At 43.5% G+C, this 15,837-nt stretch overlaps 1 protein-coding gene across 6 annotated transcripts in view; it reads right to left on the minus strand.

Annotated features, from left to right (window-relative positions):
- The window catches only part of FAXC (failed axon connections homolog, metaxin like GST domain containing), an 89,131-nt gene that overhangs the window by 42,048 nt on the left and 31,246 nt on the right, over positions 1 to 15,837 (minus strand). For all 6 annotated transcript variants that reach the window (XR_011997214.1, XR_011997213.1, XM_072737919.1 and 3 more), the window contains one exon: positions 7,543 to 7,766. Coding sequence is in view for 4 of the 6 variants with exons in the window: in XM_072737919.1 (XP_072594020.1) it covers positions 7,543 to 7,766 (224 nt within the window). In the remaining 2 variants the exon portion in view is untranslated. The remainder of the gene's footprint in view (positions 1 to 7,542; positions 7,767 to 15,837) is intronic.

The raw sequence follows: 15,837 nt of genomic DNA on the forward strand, positions 1-15,837 counted from the left end.
TTTTATTTATCCATTCTTTTTTTTTTAAGATTTTTTTACTTATTCATGAGAGACACAGAGAGAGAGAGGCAGAGAAACAGGCAGAGGGAGAAGCAGGCTCCCTGCGGGCAGCCCAGTGAAAAACTTGATCCCAGGACCTGGGGGTCAAGCCCTAAGCCAAAGGCAAACGCTCAACTGCTGAGCCACCCAGGCGTCCCTGTACTAATTTTTATTCCTATAATAGAGTATGTCAGCGCCTCCTTCACACCCCCACCAATGCATCACATTAAAGGAAAATAAAACAAAACAACTTTGCCCACCTGGCTGACAGAGTGGTGCCTCATTTGTTAACTTGCATTGCTCTGATTACTAAAGAGGTTGAACATCTTTCATGTATTTATTAATCATTTGTGTTATCTTTGCCAATTCTCTTTTTATGACTTTTGCTCAGTTTTCTCCTTCAAGTATTCACTTTTCTTACTGATTTATAGAACTTCTTCAAATGGTTACATTAATTCTTTTGTCACATGTTGCAAACATTTTTCCATCTTTCATTTCCATTTTAATTTTATTTATGGTCATTATTGACATCCAGGTGGCTTTATTTTTCTCAAGAAATCTAGCAATCTAACTTTTCTTTTGTCACTTCTCCCTTTGGTACCATATTTAGAAAAGCTTTCCCAAGTTCAAGATTATATAAAAATCTCTCATATTTTAACCTGATACCATTAGGGTTTTTTTTTTCCATTTAAATGCTTAATCCATTTGGAATTTATTCAGGTGTATGACATAAAGTCAGGGGGACTGTACTTATTTTGTCCCAAATGGTTAGCCAGCTGTCGCAACACCATTTACTGAATTAATCTGTCTTTTCTGTACCGATTCAAAAGGGCACCTTTATCATATGCTCTGTCTCCACTTGTGTCTGTCTCACAGGGATCTGAGACTGCGTACTCCCACCTGAAATTCATGACCTTCCCCTCTTCTCCAGCATTCTCCAACTCTGAATATTTCGTTTACTAAGTGTTCATGTCAAGAATTTGGTTATTCCTAACCCCGGCCCTCTCCATCATTGCCTCTTCTCCCCACACACACAACTATCAAGTCACCAAATTGTAGTCAATTCTGCTTTAGAATATGGCTCTAAACCATAATCTTACGTCCAACTCTATCACCATAGCTTATCTTTCCTGGTCTGCAACAGTGTCCTCCCTGGGCCCCCAAATCCACATTTGGCCCCTCAGTGCATAAACATAAATAAGGTCACGCTGCTTCCCTACTTTCAACCTCTGACAGCTTCCATTCTTGTTAGAACAAAAGCCAAGCTTATTTAAGCGATATAGAAGACCTGTGTGATCTAGCCCTGCCTACCTCTGCCTCATGCCACACTTCAGTTCTCACACGGTTTCTAACACACTAGAGCCATCTTTTCCTTCTGGCTGCTTTTCATGTTACAGCCTTCATATGTGATGTCCCTTCTACGTTCCATGCTAGTCTCCTGTCCCACAACGTCCCTCCTCCTCACACATACACCTGCCTAATTCTAGCTTTTCTTTCAGAGGCTGGAAGTGTCATCTTCTCAAAGAAGCCTTGCATAACTGCCCCCACCACCACCACCACAATCACCACACTAGTCTCTCCTGCAAAAGCTCCTTCCTTGCACCTAGTACTTCTCTACGTGGTACTTCTCACAAGTCTTCCCATTTTATAAATGTTTGCGACTATCTCCCTCAGGTGGTAGCTCTAGCAGCTCAGGGCTGTGCCCAACTTGTTCACCAACTTCTCTTTTTACTGTTTGTGTAACTGTGGGCAAGTCACTCAACCTTTCCATGCCTCAGTTTCTTCATCTGCCAAACGGGTGGTATTGCCACCACCGTGTACCAGATTCCATCTTCTTTCTTACTTCCCCTGTCAAATGATCAGAGCCGGAGATCTCTGTGCTAACTCAGGACACACAGCTGTATTCTTATTTTCTTATATTCATTCTGTCTTACTTCCCTTCCACGTCAAATTCATACCTATAGACTCAGGATTAATGGTAGAACAGAAATATATAAAGAGGCAAGGCAAAGCAGGGTTTTGGCTGATGAGTTTTGTGTCAGTTTTCACAGCATCAAGTGTGATACCTGGCACATGGCATTATATAGCATAGAAAAAAATATTTGCAATATATTAAATGAGGAAAAGACAGGTTGGAAAATTACGTGTATGTGTGCATCTACAGAAATATATGTGTTTCAAAATTACACATAAAAATATTGAAAAGAGGGGATCCCTGGGTGGTGCAGCGGTTTAGCGCCTGTCTTTGGCCCAGGGCACGATCCTGGAGACCCGGGATCGAATCCCACGTCGGGCTCCCGGTGCATGGAGCCTGCTTCTCCCTCTGCCTGTGTCTCTGCCTCTCTCTCTCTCTCTCTCTCTCTCTCTCTCTCTGTGACTATCATAAATAAATAAAAAAATAAAAAAATAAAATATTGAAAAGATGTGTACCAAACGGGCAACGGTGGTTAGCAAGCAGTAAGTTATAAGGTTACGGTGACTTAGTTTCCTTCTCTGTGTTCTTCTGAACCTCCCCAAGTTTCTACAATTAACAAATGTTAAAAATCAGAGGAAAGGTTTTTTCAGGCTTTTTTCTCAGAAAACAATGTTCTTGATTGAGTCCTGGTACATACAAAACTTGTGACCGTGATAATGATAATAGCTAATACTTCTCAGCATTTTTTATGCGCCAAACACTATGGTTAAGTACATTACATAAATGCTCATTGAGTCCTCGCACTCTATGATGTAGGCATTGTTCTCACATCCATTTTGTAGATGAAAAAGTTCAAGTTGTTCATGGGAAGTCACAAAGCTGCTAAGTGGTGGAGCCCAAGATGCGAACCCCGAACCCTGGGGATCTGACACCAGAAATCCCTCTCTCCTGTGGCCACAAGATTTCCTGTCTCCAGCCACACTGCTTCTCAGAAACCTAACTTTTCTGTTCTTGATTTTTATGTCTTCTGTGCTTTTTCGATTCTTATCCTTTGGGGAAGGGATAGAAATAGGCAATATATGCAATTCTCACACGAGGTGAAAGGCATCCACTCTGTGTGGTATCTCCGCTTCAAACACACACACCTGCCCAAAGGAGACGTGGGAACATGCCCAACTGGAGACTAGGCAAGCCTACCCCCATCATCAGCTCTCGCAGCACCACAAACCTCTGCTTCCTGCCCTTGTTGCAGTTGTGCTTTACACTTACTTGTTACTTGATTGCTTACTACCTGCCAGGCACTATTCTGGGCACGTTACATGTGCTCTTTTTCTTTTCACCATTTTACACATAAGGAAACCCAGGCCTAGAGAAGTTAAGAAACTTGCCCAAGGTCACAGAGCTAGGAAGTGACGGAACCAGGTTTGATCTCTGGCTTAGAGGCATCACTCTCAAATGAATGAATGAAAGTATACTCTCTATTTTCTTTTTTTTTTTTAAGATTTTTATTTATTTATTCATGAGAGACACACAGAGAGAGGCAGAGACACAGGCAGAGAGAGACACAGGCTCCCTTTGGGGAGCGCGATGCGGGGTTCGATCCCAAGATCCTGGGACAATGCCCTGAGCCAAAGGTAGATGCTCAACCGCTGAGCCACCCAGGCGTCTCTACTCTCCATTTTCTAAAAAAACTTTCGATCTCTTATTAGGACTGCTTAATTTTATTTCTGTAGGACATGAATATTTCTCATACATCATATTTCTAATATTTTAATATTTCTAATCATATGTCTAATATTTTAATATAATCATATTCTAATATTTATAGTATTTCTAATATTTTGATTTTATTATTATAAATGGAAATTTTAAATTATATTTTCTAATTGGTTATTTGCGATATCAAGATTTACATGTTTGTAACTTTGTAAACTTTTCATCATTTTATCTTATCATGATGCATGTACTCTTTAATCCCCATCCCCTATTTTCCCCCTCCCCCACCTACCTTCCCTCTGGTAACCATCAGTTTGTTCTCTATTGTTTTTTTGGTTTTGGTTTTGTTTTTTAAAGATTTATCTATTCATGAGAGACACAGAGAGAGAGGCAGAGACGCAGGCAGAGGGACAAGCCTGCAGGACTCGACCCCTGGACTCCAGGATCACCCCATGGGCCGAAGGTAAACTGCTGAACCACCCAGGGATCCCCTTGTTCTCTATGTTAAGAGTCTGTTTCTTGGTTTGTCTGTCTCCTTTTTTGTTTCCTTTGCTTGTTTGTTTTGTTTCTTAAATTCCACATATGAGTGAGATCATATTTGAGATTGTATTTGTCTTTCTCTGACTTATTTCACTAACCATAATACTCCCTAGCTCTGTCAATGGTATTTCAAATGGCAAGATTTCATTCTTTTCTATGGCTGAGTAATATTCATATATATATATATATATATATGTTTGTATACACACACATACATACATCTCATATCTTCTTTATCCATTCATTTATCAATGGACACTTGGGCTGCTTCCATAGTTTAGCTATTGTAAATAATGTTGCAATAAACATAAGGGTGCATGTATCTCTTTGAGCTGATGGTTTTGTATTTTGGGGGTAAACACCCAATAGTGCCATTCCTGGATCCTAGGGTAGTATATTATTAGCTTTTTGAGGAACCTCCATACAGATTTCCACAATGGCTGCACCAATTTGCATTCCCACCAAAGAGGGTTCCCCTTTCTCTGCATCCTCACCAACGACTGTTGTTTCCTGTGTTGCTGATTTTAGTCATTCTGACAGGTGTGAGGTAATATCTCATTGTGGTTTTGATTTGCATTTCCCTGATGATGAATGACACTGAGCATCTTTTCATGTGTCTGGTGGCCATCTGGATGTCTATAATTTTGTAAACTTACTGAACTGTCTCATTAACTGTAATTTTGATTCCCTAGTATTTTAGCTATATAATCCCATAAATTTCTATAAATAATTTTGTCTCCTCCTTTCCAACATTAAGATATCCTTTTCAATTAATTTTTTTGTTTAAATTTAATTTTTTATTTTAATTTAATCACAATTTTTTAAACTATATCTACAGATATGTACTATTTTCAGTACATATCTTTACCACTTGCCCACTCAGGCCTAAGCCATCTGCTATGACACCAACGGAGCCACTTTTATAAATCACAAATATGGCTCTTTCTCTCTAATACTCAGAAGTCTGCACCACCTCCATGTTTTCTGCACGATAAAGTCTCTTAGCATAATTACTACCTTTGATAATATGGCCCCAAACTACGTTTTAACCTTCATTTTGACCACGATTCCAAAATGCCCCTCACTCATAACTCCTTTTCTTATGATTTGCCCAGACGGTTCCTCCTTATTTTCTTTCTTGGGACAACTCTTTACCTTCTGAGGCCACATGACTGCCGCCTCTTCTCTGGCCCTCCCAAGCTCTCCACCCCATTTCACCCCTGCTCCTGCCATGTCTCCAGAGCACCAAACACAGATCTCTGTCAGGGAACCTGTCACAGCCCAACCTAAACATGGGTACTCATTTAGAGCAGAGGTAAGCAAACTTCTATGGAGCTTCGCATGATAAATATTTTAGGCTTTCTGGGCCATATTTGATCTCTGTTGCATTTTTTCCCTTACATTTTAATAATGTAAAAATGATTCTTAGCTCATAGGCTATAAAACAAACAAACAGGCCACATGTCTGATGTTCAGCCAAAGAGCCTCTCCCTCCCCAAAGGCAACAAAAGTGCTTCTCCGATGAGAGCCTAGAGTGTTCTCCAGGCCCACCCATGGAAGAGAACTCCAGCAAACTCCTGCTTTTCAAGTAGCCGAATCAATCAATGTCTCATCTCAGGAAATCATCTAGACTTGATGGTGTTTGGAATACTTGCCAGGTATCCAACCTAGCTACTGACAATAGATCTATCTCCCATCTCCCCGTAATTGGGGAAGAAGCATTTTGCTAAGTCATTAAGTGTCAGAGAAACGTGGGCAATTATCATTGTTCTTTTCGCCGTCCCCCTGCTCCCTGGTTCTCCCAACCAGAAGTGCTCCAGAAAAGTGATGATCACCCCTCCCTGGTTAAGGAACCAACACTATGAAGTTTTTAGAAAAGAACAGCACTTTATTGGCATAATCTCTGGCTTAACTTTGAGGACTCAGTATCTGGCTTCTGGGGCTCCCCACAGTGTGAGCTGGAAAGGAAGCTGGGAGCAGATAAGCTGCTCCCTAAGGAGGAAATGGCCCACGTTCTTGTGAGGCTTCGAGTCCAGTACTGTTTCCATGGGAACAAAGTGAACTTGAAGCTAATTCTACTCACACCTCCTTCAGGCAGGCCCTTTGGGGCCTAGAAAGGCAGAGCACCAGAAGGTCTGGATAGCATCAACCCCATCCCTACAAACCAAAGCTGGCCAAGAGCTGGATCTGCTGTTGGGATCTCCACCGGCAGGCCAGGGCTCAGGGGAGGACACCAGGTCCAGTAAGCATCTGGAGTCCAGAACAGGGAAGGAGCCAGTCAGAGTGAGTCACCCTGCAAGGGGCAGGTCCTACCTAGCACAGCCCCCAGTTCCTGGAGCACCACATGGGTTTCAACAAAACAAACCCCAAACCCCACTTCCCAGAGGAGGTGAAGAATACAATATGCTCTAGAATGGAAATGAGGGTGCCAAAAGATAGCAAAAGCCCACCTTCCCCAGGCGAAATACGCGGTCCCAAGGGGCCAGGTCACATGACTAGTCTCATAGAGGGCTTGGCTCCCTGCACATTAGTTGTCCCCAAGAGAAACCATCATTTCACACACAGAAGTTCCTGAATTCAAGTGATGTGTTTCTGAACTGACAACTAATAGCTAAGACTTGAGCTCTGACCAGCACAGAGTCACATCGGCCCGGCCACCTCTAGCCAACAAGGTGAGCAAGGACACCTAACTCCGCTCTCGGTAGCCTTGCCCACCCAGACATAGGCTGCTCCGGGCTTCCCTTTGAGGGGCTTCCCAAGCACAGCTAAACCTACCATGGGCAATAAACACAAAATCAGAAGACTCACAATGTGCTAATAAGAAGACGACTAAGATTACCAATGGAAACGTAGGGGTGAGAGATGCCAAGATGGCACGTGCGCCCAGAATGGGTCAGAACCAGCACTGCCAGCCTTTCTAGCAGCTCGACGTCCATGGATACACAATCAACTCTGCAAGCAGATGTGTTACCAAGCAGCCCTTTCACCCTGGCCTGTGTATAAACAGAAGAGCTTCCTTGCTCAGAATCACGCTTGGCTCACAACACATTCCGAGTGGCCAGCAGCACTTCCAGCCAGGCAGTCAGGCCGCACCCCGTCCTACGTTCTCCTGGCGTGGGCCTCGACACACTAGACTGCCTGGCACTAGTGATCAAGAGGAGACACTTGCTCCTGAAAATAGGGGATTTGGTTAAATGGTGGGACTGCGACCTACTTGCGCAAGCAAAGAAACCAACCCAAATGAAACTTTAAATCAGTCAACTAACAGTGCTTTACTAATCATGCAAAAAAGTAAGGATATAAAATATAGAATAGAAGGTGTGGTACATTACCCAAAAGCCCTGCCAAGGACCGCATGTCCTTCTCCATCAGCATGTAAATCTCTTCCTCTGAGAAGCGGCCAATGCCGTGGCCGTGCATCTCGCGTTTCACAATTCCTTTCGTTATGTGGCACACGACCCACCTCAGCAGGTTACTGAAGGGACCGCCACCACTAAGAGAGAGCATCTTCCGGGTCTCATTGAGATTGTCCACCCACTGGCAATAAGCTAACGTCCTGGAATTGTGTGGAAACAGGTTACTACTGGGCATTAGATACACGTCCGCTCCACAGAGCCCATTTCCAGTGAGTGTGTCAGGAGGGAGCACACTCTGGAGGAAATGAGCCAGAGCAGCTTTCACAAAGAGCAGTCTGCATGGCACATGTTACAACAGTTTCTGGTCAATGCCTAGGCTTCAGGTCTGCAAGAGAAACTAAAACAAATCCAGATAACGATGCCATGCTACAATTCCACCAACCTCTCCTGGCACCCACCCTCAGATCCACGCCCCCACCCCCCACCTCCCCAAGGCCGCACTCCTGCTTCCGCCTAGGCAACCCCACGGAAAACAGTAGAAACCCACTTCAAAAGGTTTTTAGGCAGAACAGTGCATACCTATGGGGACAAGAGGAAGGAGGCACAGTGACTGCAGTGCTGGCTTCCTTGTCTTTTTTTATCTAAGTCATGGTTATGCAGGTATATGCTCTGTGTTAAGTAAAAGTAAGCTGCATTTCTTTTTATTTTGGACAATTAGTGAATGTGGGGTTTTTTTTAATGCATTTTACATTTTACAACATCAAAGAGCTTTTTCAAAAGGTTTTTGCCTTTTTGACAGAGGAGTAGGGAGGAGATATACTTGTCTGTGTTTAGTATAAACTACACAAATTGTAAATATTATGTACATTATTTGCTCTCCAGAAAGTCTGGAGAACTGTTTCAGTTTGTTCTCCAGAACTCTAAAGTGAACACAAATACCGAAGGAACTCAGTTGAGTCATTTTTCCCATCTGAGTGGTGCTTGTGGCAAACTCTCCCGGTGTTCCCATGGGACATGCACAGATAGCTCAGCAGCTTTTCCCTGTTTGCGTGGTATGCTGGCTACAGAACTCAGGCCTTGACTGATTTTGGTCTCTGAACCTGTGCAATTGCAGGAATGTTTCTATGGCTAATAGTGTTGGTAGACAGAAGTTAAAAGGGTTTTCTCCTGAAGGCTGAGAAAAACATAGCTGTAGGAGTGCCCACATAAGATATTTTAGTTTTTCCCCATAATGAGCAATAAAAGATGTACTGACAGTCATCTCTCCTCCTAGTATTGGTCGATATAGCAATAATGGCCATTTTGAAAAAATCAGAAGAGTGAAAAACATTTTTACAGAGAGAACACAAGGAATTACAATACATTATAACTACTTTTCCACCTCAATTTTTTTAAAGAAAAAAAAAGTCCCTGAAATGTTGATCATCTTATATATAGTTTTATTCTTTCCAGTGTTCGTTCTTCTACAAAAAAGAAAATAAAAAACAGATTTCCCTAAAAATTTTTAAGCATTCCTGATTTTTACTGAGAAGTCCTACAACCAATTTCAACATAGCTCTCTGTACTGTACCCATTACTCTTATTATTTTTTAAAATAATGCCTACAAATCTTGTTAGAGAGCTTTATACTTGTTTTTTTATAAATCTCTCAAAATAAAGTCTTGAGTCAAGAAATGGATTTTTGCTGAAAACAGGAAAAAGTACATCGCAGTGGTAACTAATACATACGGAGAAGTCAATGGATCTTTTGATATAAAAGATCTCACATTTACTCTAGTAAATTCTTTGTAAACATGCAAACTAAATACTTTCCTGTTTGTTCTTCTTTCTACACCTGTAGCAATTAAAGTATCAAATTTCATATTCTATTAGAATAATTCAGCTCTTTGATTCTAATTGTACTAGATTGAAAGGCACACAGAAAAGAGCTATCCCATCCTTGATTATTCTGCAAGTCCATGAACTGAGAATAAAACTAAATTATCCCAAAATAAGCATAGCTAGGTCATAACAGCATTTAGGAAGCACCAAAAGAGTAAAAATGAGGAATGTGGTGGCTCCAAACTGACAGGTTGATGTGAAAATATATATATGTATTATTCGTAGATGGATTACACAGATTTTATCATAAACATAACTGATCCCAAAGGATGAGCAGAAGTTCACCAGGCAGAGAAGAAGAGGTATGTGTGAGGAGCACTGGCTGGGGTGGGTACAGGATGCCTTGGGAAGCAGCTAAGAGTAAAGGCTGGAAGGGTGGGCCAGGACCAGATCTGGATGGGCCTGAGACAAAGGGTGGTGAGCTTTAACCACTGAAAAGTGATAAGCGGTCAAGAAATATAATCAGGTTTGTGGCAATATGAAGGAAGGGCTGCAAATGGAGAAAGCACTGGACGGAAGGCTGCTTGGAAGACTATGGCAAGACCTAAGAACAAGGGCAATAGTAGAGGTGGTGGGAGGGTGTGCAGGGAATGCAGAGGAGAAACTCTGGAATATGAGAAAGAGTCTACTGATCAATGGATTAAGTATAAGGAGAGATTAGGTATTTTCTCTCAGGCTGATGACTTGAGTGGATGATAATGCCATTAACCAATAAGGGCAGACACACAGATTTAGATGATGAAAGACACATCAAACGGTTTCATTTGAGGATCCCATGGAACCCCCAAGTGAGAATTTCCAGAGGTTGAGGACTCAGGAGATAGGTTTAGACTCAAGATAGAGAATTTGTGGGTGACGGTTTGTCAGTGTGAGTGCTAAAGCTGTCAGAGGAGAAGGGTCACGTCACCTAAAGAAGTTTCTAGGGTAAGGTGTGGTGTTAGGTATAAGGCTTACACAAGTCAAGGGCAAGTTAGAAGGTGAGAAGGCAAGGCTGGAAGGGCCAGCATAGAGAGAAATAGAGACACCCCTTGCTCTGAAGAAGAGAGGTGGAGAATGTTGCAAGAGAAGGGGCTGCAGAGAGGTTCAGAATTCCTGCCTAGTGACTCCATTTTCCACCATCAAGCAGGAAATGGGGGCATGCGCACAGGATGAGGATGTAGTGATGGAGAGAGAGCTTTGCACAACTAATGAATTCAAGTAGCAGATGGGGATGGAAGAGGTAGCTGTTCTGGGCCACACAGCTGAGCTGGAGGAGACCCCACCAATACAATGGTGTAAGGTTCTCTACCTGCATTAGTGGGTTGAATGGAGGGCACAGAAGGAGGAACACTAGGTTGATCCGGAATTTTGCAGCTAGAGGTAACCTAAGAAACCGTCTGGTCTTCCTCTCTTCTCTTTGCCACCCTGCTCTTGACTTCTTCCCTCTTTCACTCCTTGTGTCTAATCCTGAGCCCAGTGTCAGGGAAGAGAAGCAAATGAGGGCCAGGCAGGCTGTGTAAGGGTCAACCCCTATGAAGTGGGTACAAACTTTAAATACCAAAGAAAACAAGTAATTCATGGGATCCTAAATCAATCACTACAGGCAGCAAACCTCATTTACACACACTTCCATATTCTCACAACCAAGAACCCACCTCCTTCCGTGACCAAGCTTCCAGCAAACTATTCGCACTTGACCAAAACTATTCTCATCCAAATCAGCGACACCTCCTTGCTGCAAAATCCAAATAAACATTCCTTATTTTTTGTTTTCAAGTAGGCTCCATGCTGGGCATGGAGCCCAACGTGGGGCTTGAACCCATGACCCTGAGATCAAGACCTGAGCTGAGATCAAGAGTCAGACACTTAACTGAATGAGCCATCCCAGTGCCCATAAACCTTCCTTGTTTATTTATCTTTCTTGAACTCTCCTCAACGTGTAACGTTGTTGGTGTCTCTTGTAGAAGAGTTCTCCCCTGGCTTACTCTCTAAAGCTCTCTACTGCTTTTCCTGCATGTCCACCAAGTTCCCAAGATTTTCATCACTATTCTTCCTACTTCTTACTCCACCATCATGGCATGATCTAATTCACACCCATGATTTCAAAGTGATGACTCCCAAACCCATACCCAGCCCAGACCCTTGTCCTAACACCCAGGGATCTCTGTGAAGGGTCCTTGGGAACTGCAAAGCCTATATCCAAAACTGGACTCAATGATCTTCCTTCCCTTTGAATCTGTCCCTCCTCACCCAAGCCCATAAGAATCCCAGGATGTGTTCTTTGCTGCTCTCTATCCCTCACTCCTGACAAGCCAGTCACCCTGTGAATCTGCCCTTTTCTCTAACTCGATTAGCATGTAGCTCAGGCCTCCATCATTTCTCAACCCCTGAGCACAGCGGTCTCCTAGCAGGTCTCCTGACATCCCGTCCATGCCCTTCAGCAAGCCATTTGTCCCAAGGCAGCCGCAAAGATCTCCTAAAACACAAATCTAATCCCATCAGGCTGCTCCTCAGAGTCATTCATTAACTCCCCATAGCCCCTTAGCTTGGCACGCAGCCCTCCTACAGTCTCACCCAGGCACGGCTGGCCATCCCCTGGCCCCATCCCCCTGCACTGCCTCCTGTGTACCTGCCACACAGAACCACGTGTGTCTCCCCAGGCTCCTCTGTCTTGCGTCTAAACTTTGGCAGATGCTGCTCCCTCTGCCTAGATATCCTAATCCCCTGCCACCCAGCCCCTTTCACCCAGCCCTGACAGTCCCCAGCTTCTGTTGGGGTACAATCTCCTCTGGGAAAGCCTTTCCCCCATCACTCCAGCAGGTGCTGGCTGCCTTTCCTCAGGTCTTCAAACTCTTCCCCCAGCACCCACCATTATGATGGGTCAATGTCTCCCTCAGCCTGTGAGTCACCTGAGGACGGAGACAGTGTCTTGCTTCCCCCCATCCAGCATGGAGTATGGCCACTAGGAGTCATTCATTAAGTTTACTGAAAGAATGAATTATTGATTGAATGGTAAAAAAGCTTTACTCCTGAGCCAGCTACTGCTAAGTAGTGTTTCTAAGGGCTGACAATATTTAAATAGGACGAAGGAAAAACAGAAATGCCTTTGAAGAATGAAGAAGGGGCTGACTGTTCTCTTCTGAGACCCACGTCACTCTCTACTGGGAAGAGGCCCACTCCATGAGGAGTCGTGAATCATCAAACGGCAAGGGCAGAGAGGGCCAGTTTGGAAACTAGACTAAGCTGAACAATTAATTCATCATTCTGAGAACCTCTTTCAGAAAGTTGATTCTCACTTCCTTTATCACAAATGATGTACCGGATCTCTTCTGCAAAACGGGGTCAAATTTCTCTTAAAAACTGATTATTCTAGTCAGAACAGAAGAATAAATACTGTTCAACATTTTTAAAGGAGATCAAGAGTACAGGAAAGAAGCACTGACCCCTGATGTTTCAATGAAGATCTCTCTTGTTATAACCTAACATGAGGCCTGGCCGATAGCAGAGATGATGCTAACATGTGGAAAACTGCAACCCACGGAATCTACTGTTTTATGACTGAGCCTCAGCATGTGGCCTTCCTGACCACAGATGCCTTTCTCCATATCCTGCTACATCCTGTCATCTTTTGGTTGTCTTCTAAATGCATGGGGACGCAGGAGCGTATGATAAGCTTCTATGATTCCACCAAGTTGCACAGTCCCTAGACTAACCCTTCCAAGCAGGACCTCTCACTGCATCTGAAATCGGGGGGCAAGCGGAACAGGGAAGAGGGGATCACATTAATCCAGTTATAATCATGGAGAGAGACTCCAGGCTTTTAGACAAGATTTTGGGTAAGTCATTTTAGTAAGGACTCCACCTCCCTCATTCAGTGAAACTATACCAAAGCCAACATCAAAATTGAAAAATCATGGCCAGCCTAGATGCAAATTTGTTCCAACACCTATATTTTAATGGGTCAAAGTGGTATGACTAGATGGCCTGACCACAGTGCGCTACACACTTCCTTGTGGGGCTACAAGACTCTTGGTGCACTAGTGTGTCATATAGATGAAGCTGTAGTGTCTGTTACCAGAGCTCAATTTCATTCCACTAATTTGACCCCGTGTCTCTCGTTTTTCCCTTTATACCAACTTCCATGTGTTGGATCTAACTTAAGCACTCAGTGGAACAAAGAGGATAGAAACCTGTCTTCTCCATGTTCAATCATAGCTATACAAGTGGGACATACTGGTATGGATTTCAAGTTCAAGAAAAACTTGTTATAGCTAAGTGTGCTTATTTGACCAAACCTGAAGCAGAGCCCCAGGATGATGTGATGGTATTTATGTAACAATGCCAGCTTTCCATTGTCTTCGCTTTTCAGAAATATCACACCTGGAGTGTTTTTGCAATTTTGGACCAAAATAAACATATCTGAAAACTCCAGATAACTCTAATCAATTGATTCAAACAGTAGATTTCATCTCCTCGGCTATAAACACAGACACAACCTTGGAGCTCAGATTGTTAGAATTTAACAAGCTCTCATGAAAATCTCATCCTCGTAATATTTTCCTATATAGGGTGGTCCATTCCTCATGCTGGCTCCAGTTTCCATGGGTGCACATTCTGTGTGTGGCCTCTGAGACAAGAAAGTGGGGAGCAGAAGAGGAACCTGACAAGGAGTGTCCACAAACTCTGCCCCAGGCATTTTCTTACTGGAGGGACAGGTGTCTTTTCTCCTTTGGGATTTAGAGCTCTAGGGAATGCTTGTTCAAGGTCTCCCCAAAGCAAGAAGATAGCTAAAGGTTAGGAAACCTTATGAAACAGAGGAAGGTTTGTTTTTCCTTCTGCTGCTAGGGACTGAAGGGAATTGAAGGAATTGGGAATTTTTCTTTGAAAGTTTACTGGAGGGCAGCCCAGTGGCTCAGTGGTTTAGCGCCTCGTTCAATCCAGGACATGACCCTGGAGACCTGGGATCGAGTCCCACATCAGGTTGCCTGCATGGAGCCTGCTTCTCCCTCTGCCTGTGTCTCTGCCTCTCTCTCTGTGTGTGTCTCTCATGAATAAATAAATAAAATCTTTAAAAAAAAAAAAAAGAAAGTTCGCTGGATATTTTTATCTCTATGAAGAAGACCTGACCTCCCACCTTCATTATATTTTCCTCAAAATAACCTTTGAGGAGACACAAATGAGACACAGTAGCTAGCTCCCGCTCTGAATTACAAAATGTAATTAAAAAGTGGATTACAGATACAAAATTATCCTTAGAAAGGTCTATGTACGACCTAAGCAACTCCCCCAAGCACTTGTGTGTTTATGGTCCATAAAATTAAGATTCTTCCACACCAGGATACCACCTCCCAACTCTCCCACTCACTTCCCACCCCCCAATACCTTTCCCTCCACCACCTAGAGCTGCCTCCCATCATGTGTTAGCTGGGGCTGTTGCAGGGAGAGAAGGGAAGGGAAAGAGCAGAGGATGAATTTCTACCAGGGAGTAAACATATAAAACGTCTCCACACATCGAGAGCAAAAATCAGGGACAGCTGGTACTTGGGAATCTTGCTGGATCAAAGTCTTTCTAACTGGAATGTACATTTTATGAACCACTACAAAAATCAAGAGTAGTAGCGCAAGTACTAATGAAAATGTAAGGTGACTTTCAGCTTCTTTCCATGCAGCTCACAAAGCAAGAGCTCTCCGCATTAATGGGCTCATCAATCAAACAAGGTAGCACTTTGGAGGGCTGCATCAACAGAAGGCACAGAGGGTCAGGGTGGCCCTGTGCTGGTTCTTCATTTCTTCCAATTGCTGCCAAGTGGGGACTAGAACCTCTTAAGAGATGAGATGGGCTCTGTCCCACAGGCTTTTCCCTGAGACTAAGCACATCACATGTAGTCAGTCACTTGGCCCATGCTATAACTCCTGCGCTCTTGAAGATGGGAGCCCCATCAGTTCTCCAAAAGTACCATAAAGAAAAGACCTGGGTGCTTTCCAGGAACACAGAGTCTGTGATTACTACCATGCTAATCTGCACCCCTGCCTCTACTCTCTGCTGGGTTCCTTCCTTGCCCCCACCTCCTTCACCTCTACAGTGAGAGGGGGTCAAAGAAGCGGTGCTCCGGATCTGCCCTGGGATAAACGGGGCAAGGACTGTGAGCAGAAAAAGAAAACAGAAATAGAGAGTCACTTAAAATCCAAGAGAGGGAACAGCAAGTTTTCCATTTAGAAAGAACAAGCAAGTTTCCATGTAGAAAGAGAGCTGAACTGATGAAATAGGAAGGTGATAGGGAAGACCTTCGACAATCAACCCCACACTGAGTGTGGAGGAGGCGAAAGCTACTGGGTGAGCAACTGACCCCTTAATAACAATTAATGCCCAAAAAGGAGGGCTTAACGATTCTTAATTAACTCTTTGGAACA

Source organism: Vulpes vulpes, chromosome 1 (assembly GCF_048418805.1).
Source record: "Vulpes vulpes isolate BD-2025 chromosome 1, VulVul3, whole genome shotgun sequence".
Taxonomy (NCBI): domain Eukaryota; kingdom Metazoa; phylum Chordata; class Mammalia; order Carnivora; family Canidae; genus Vulpes; species Vulpes vulpes.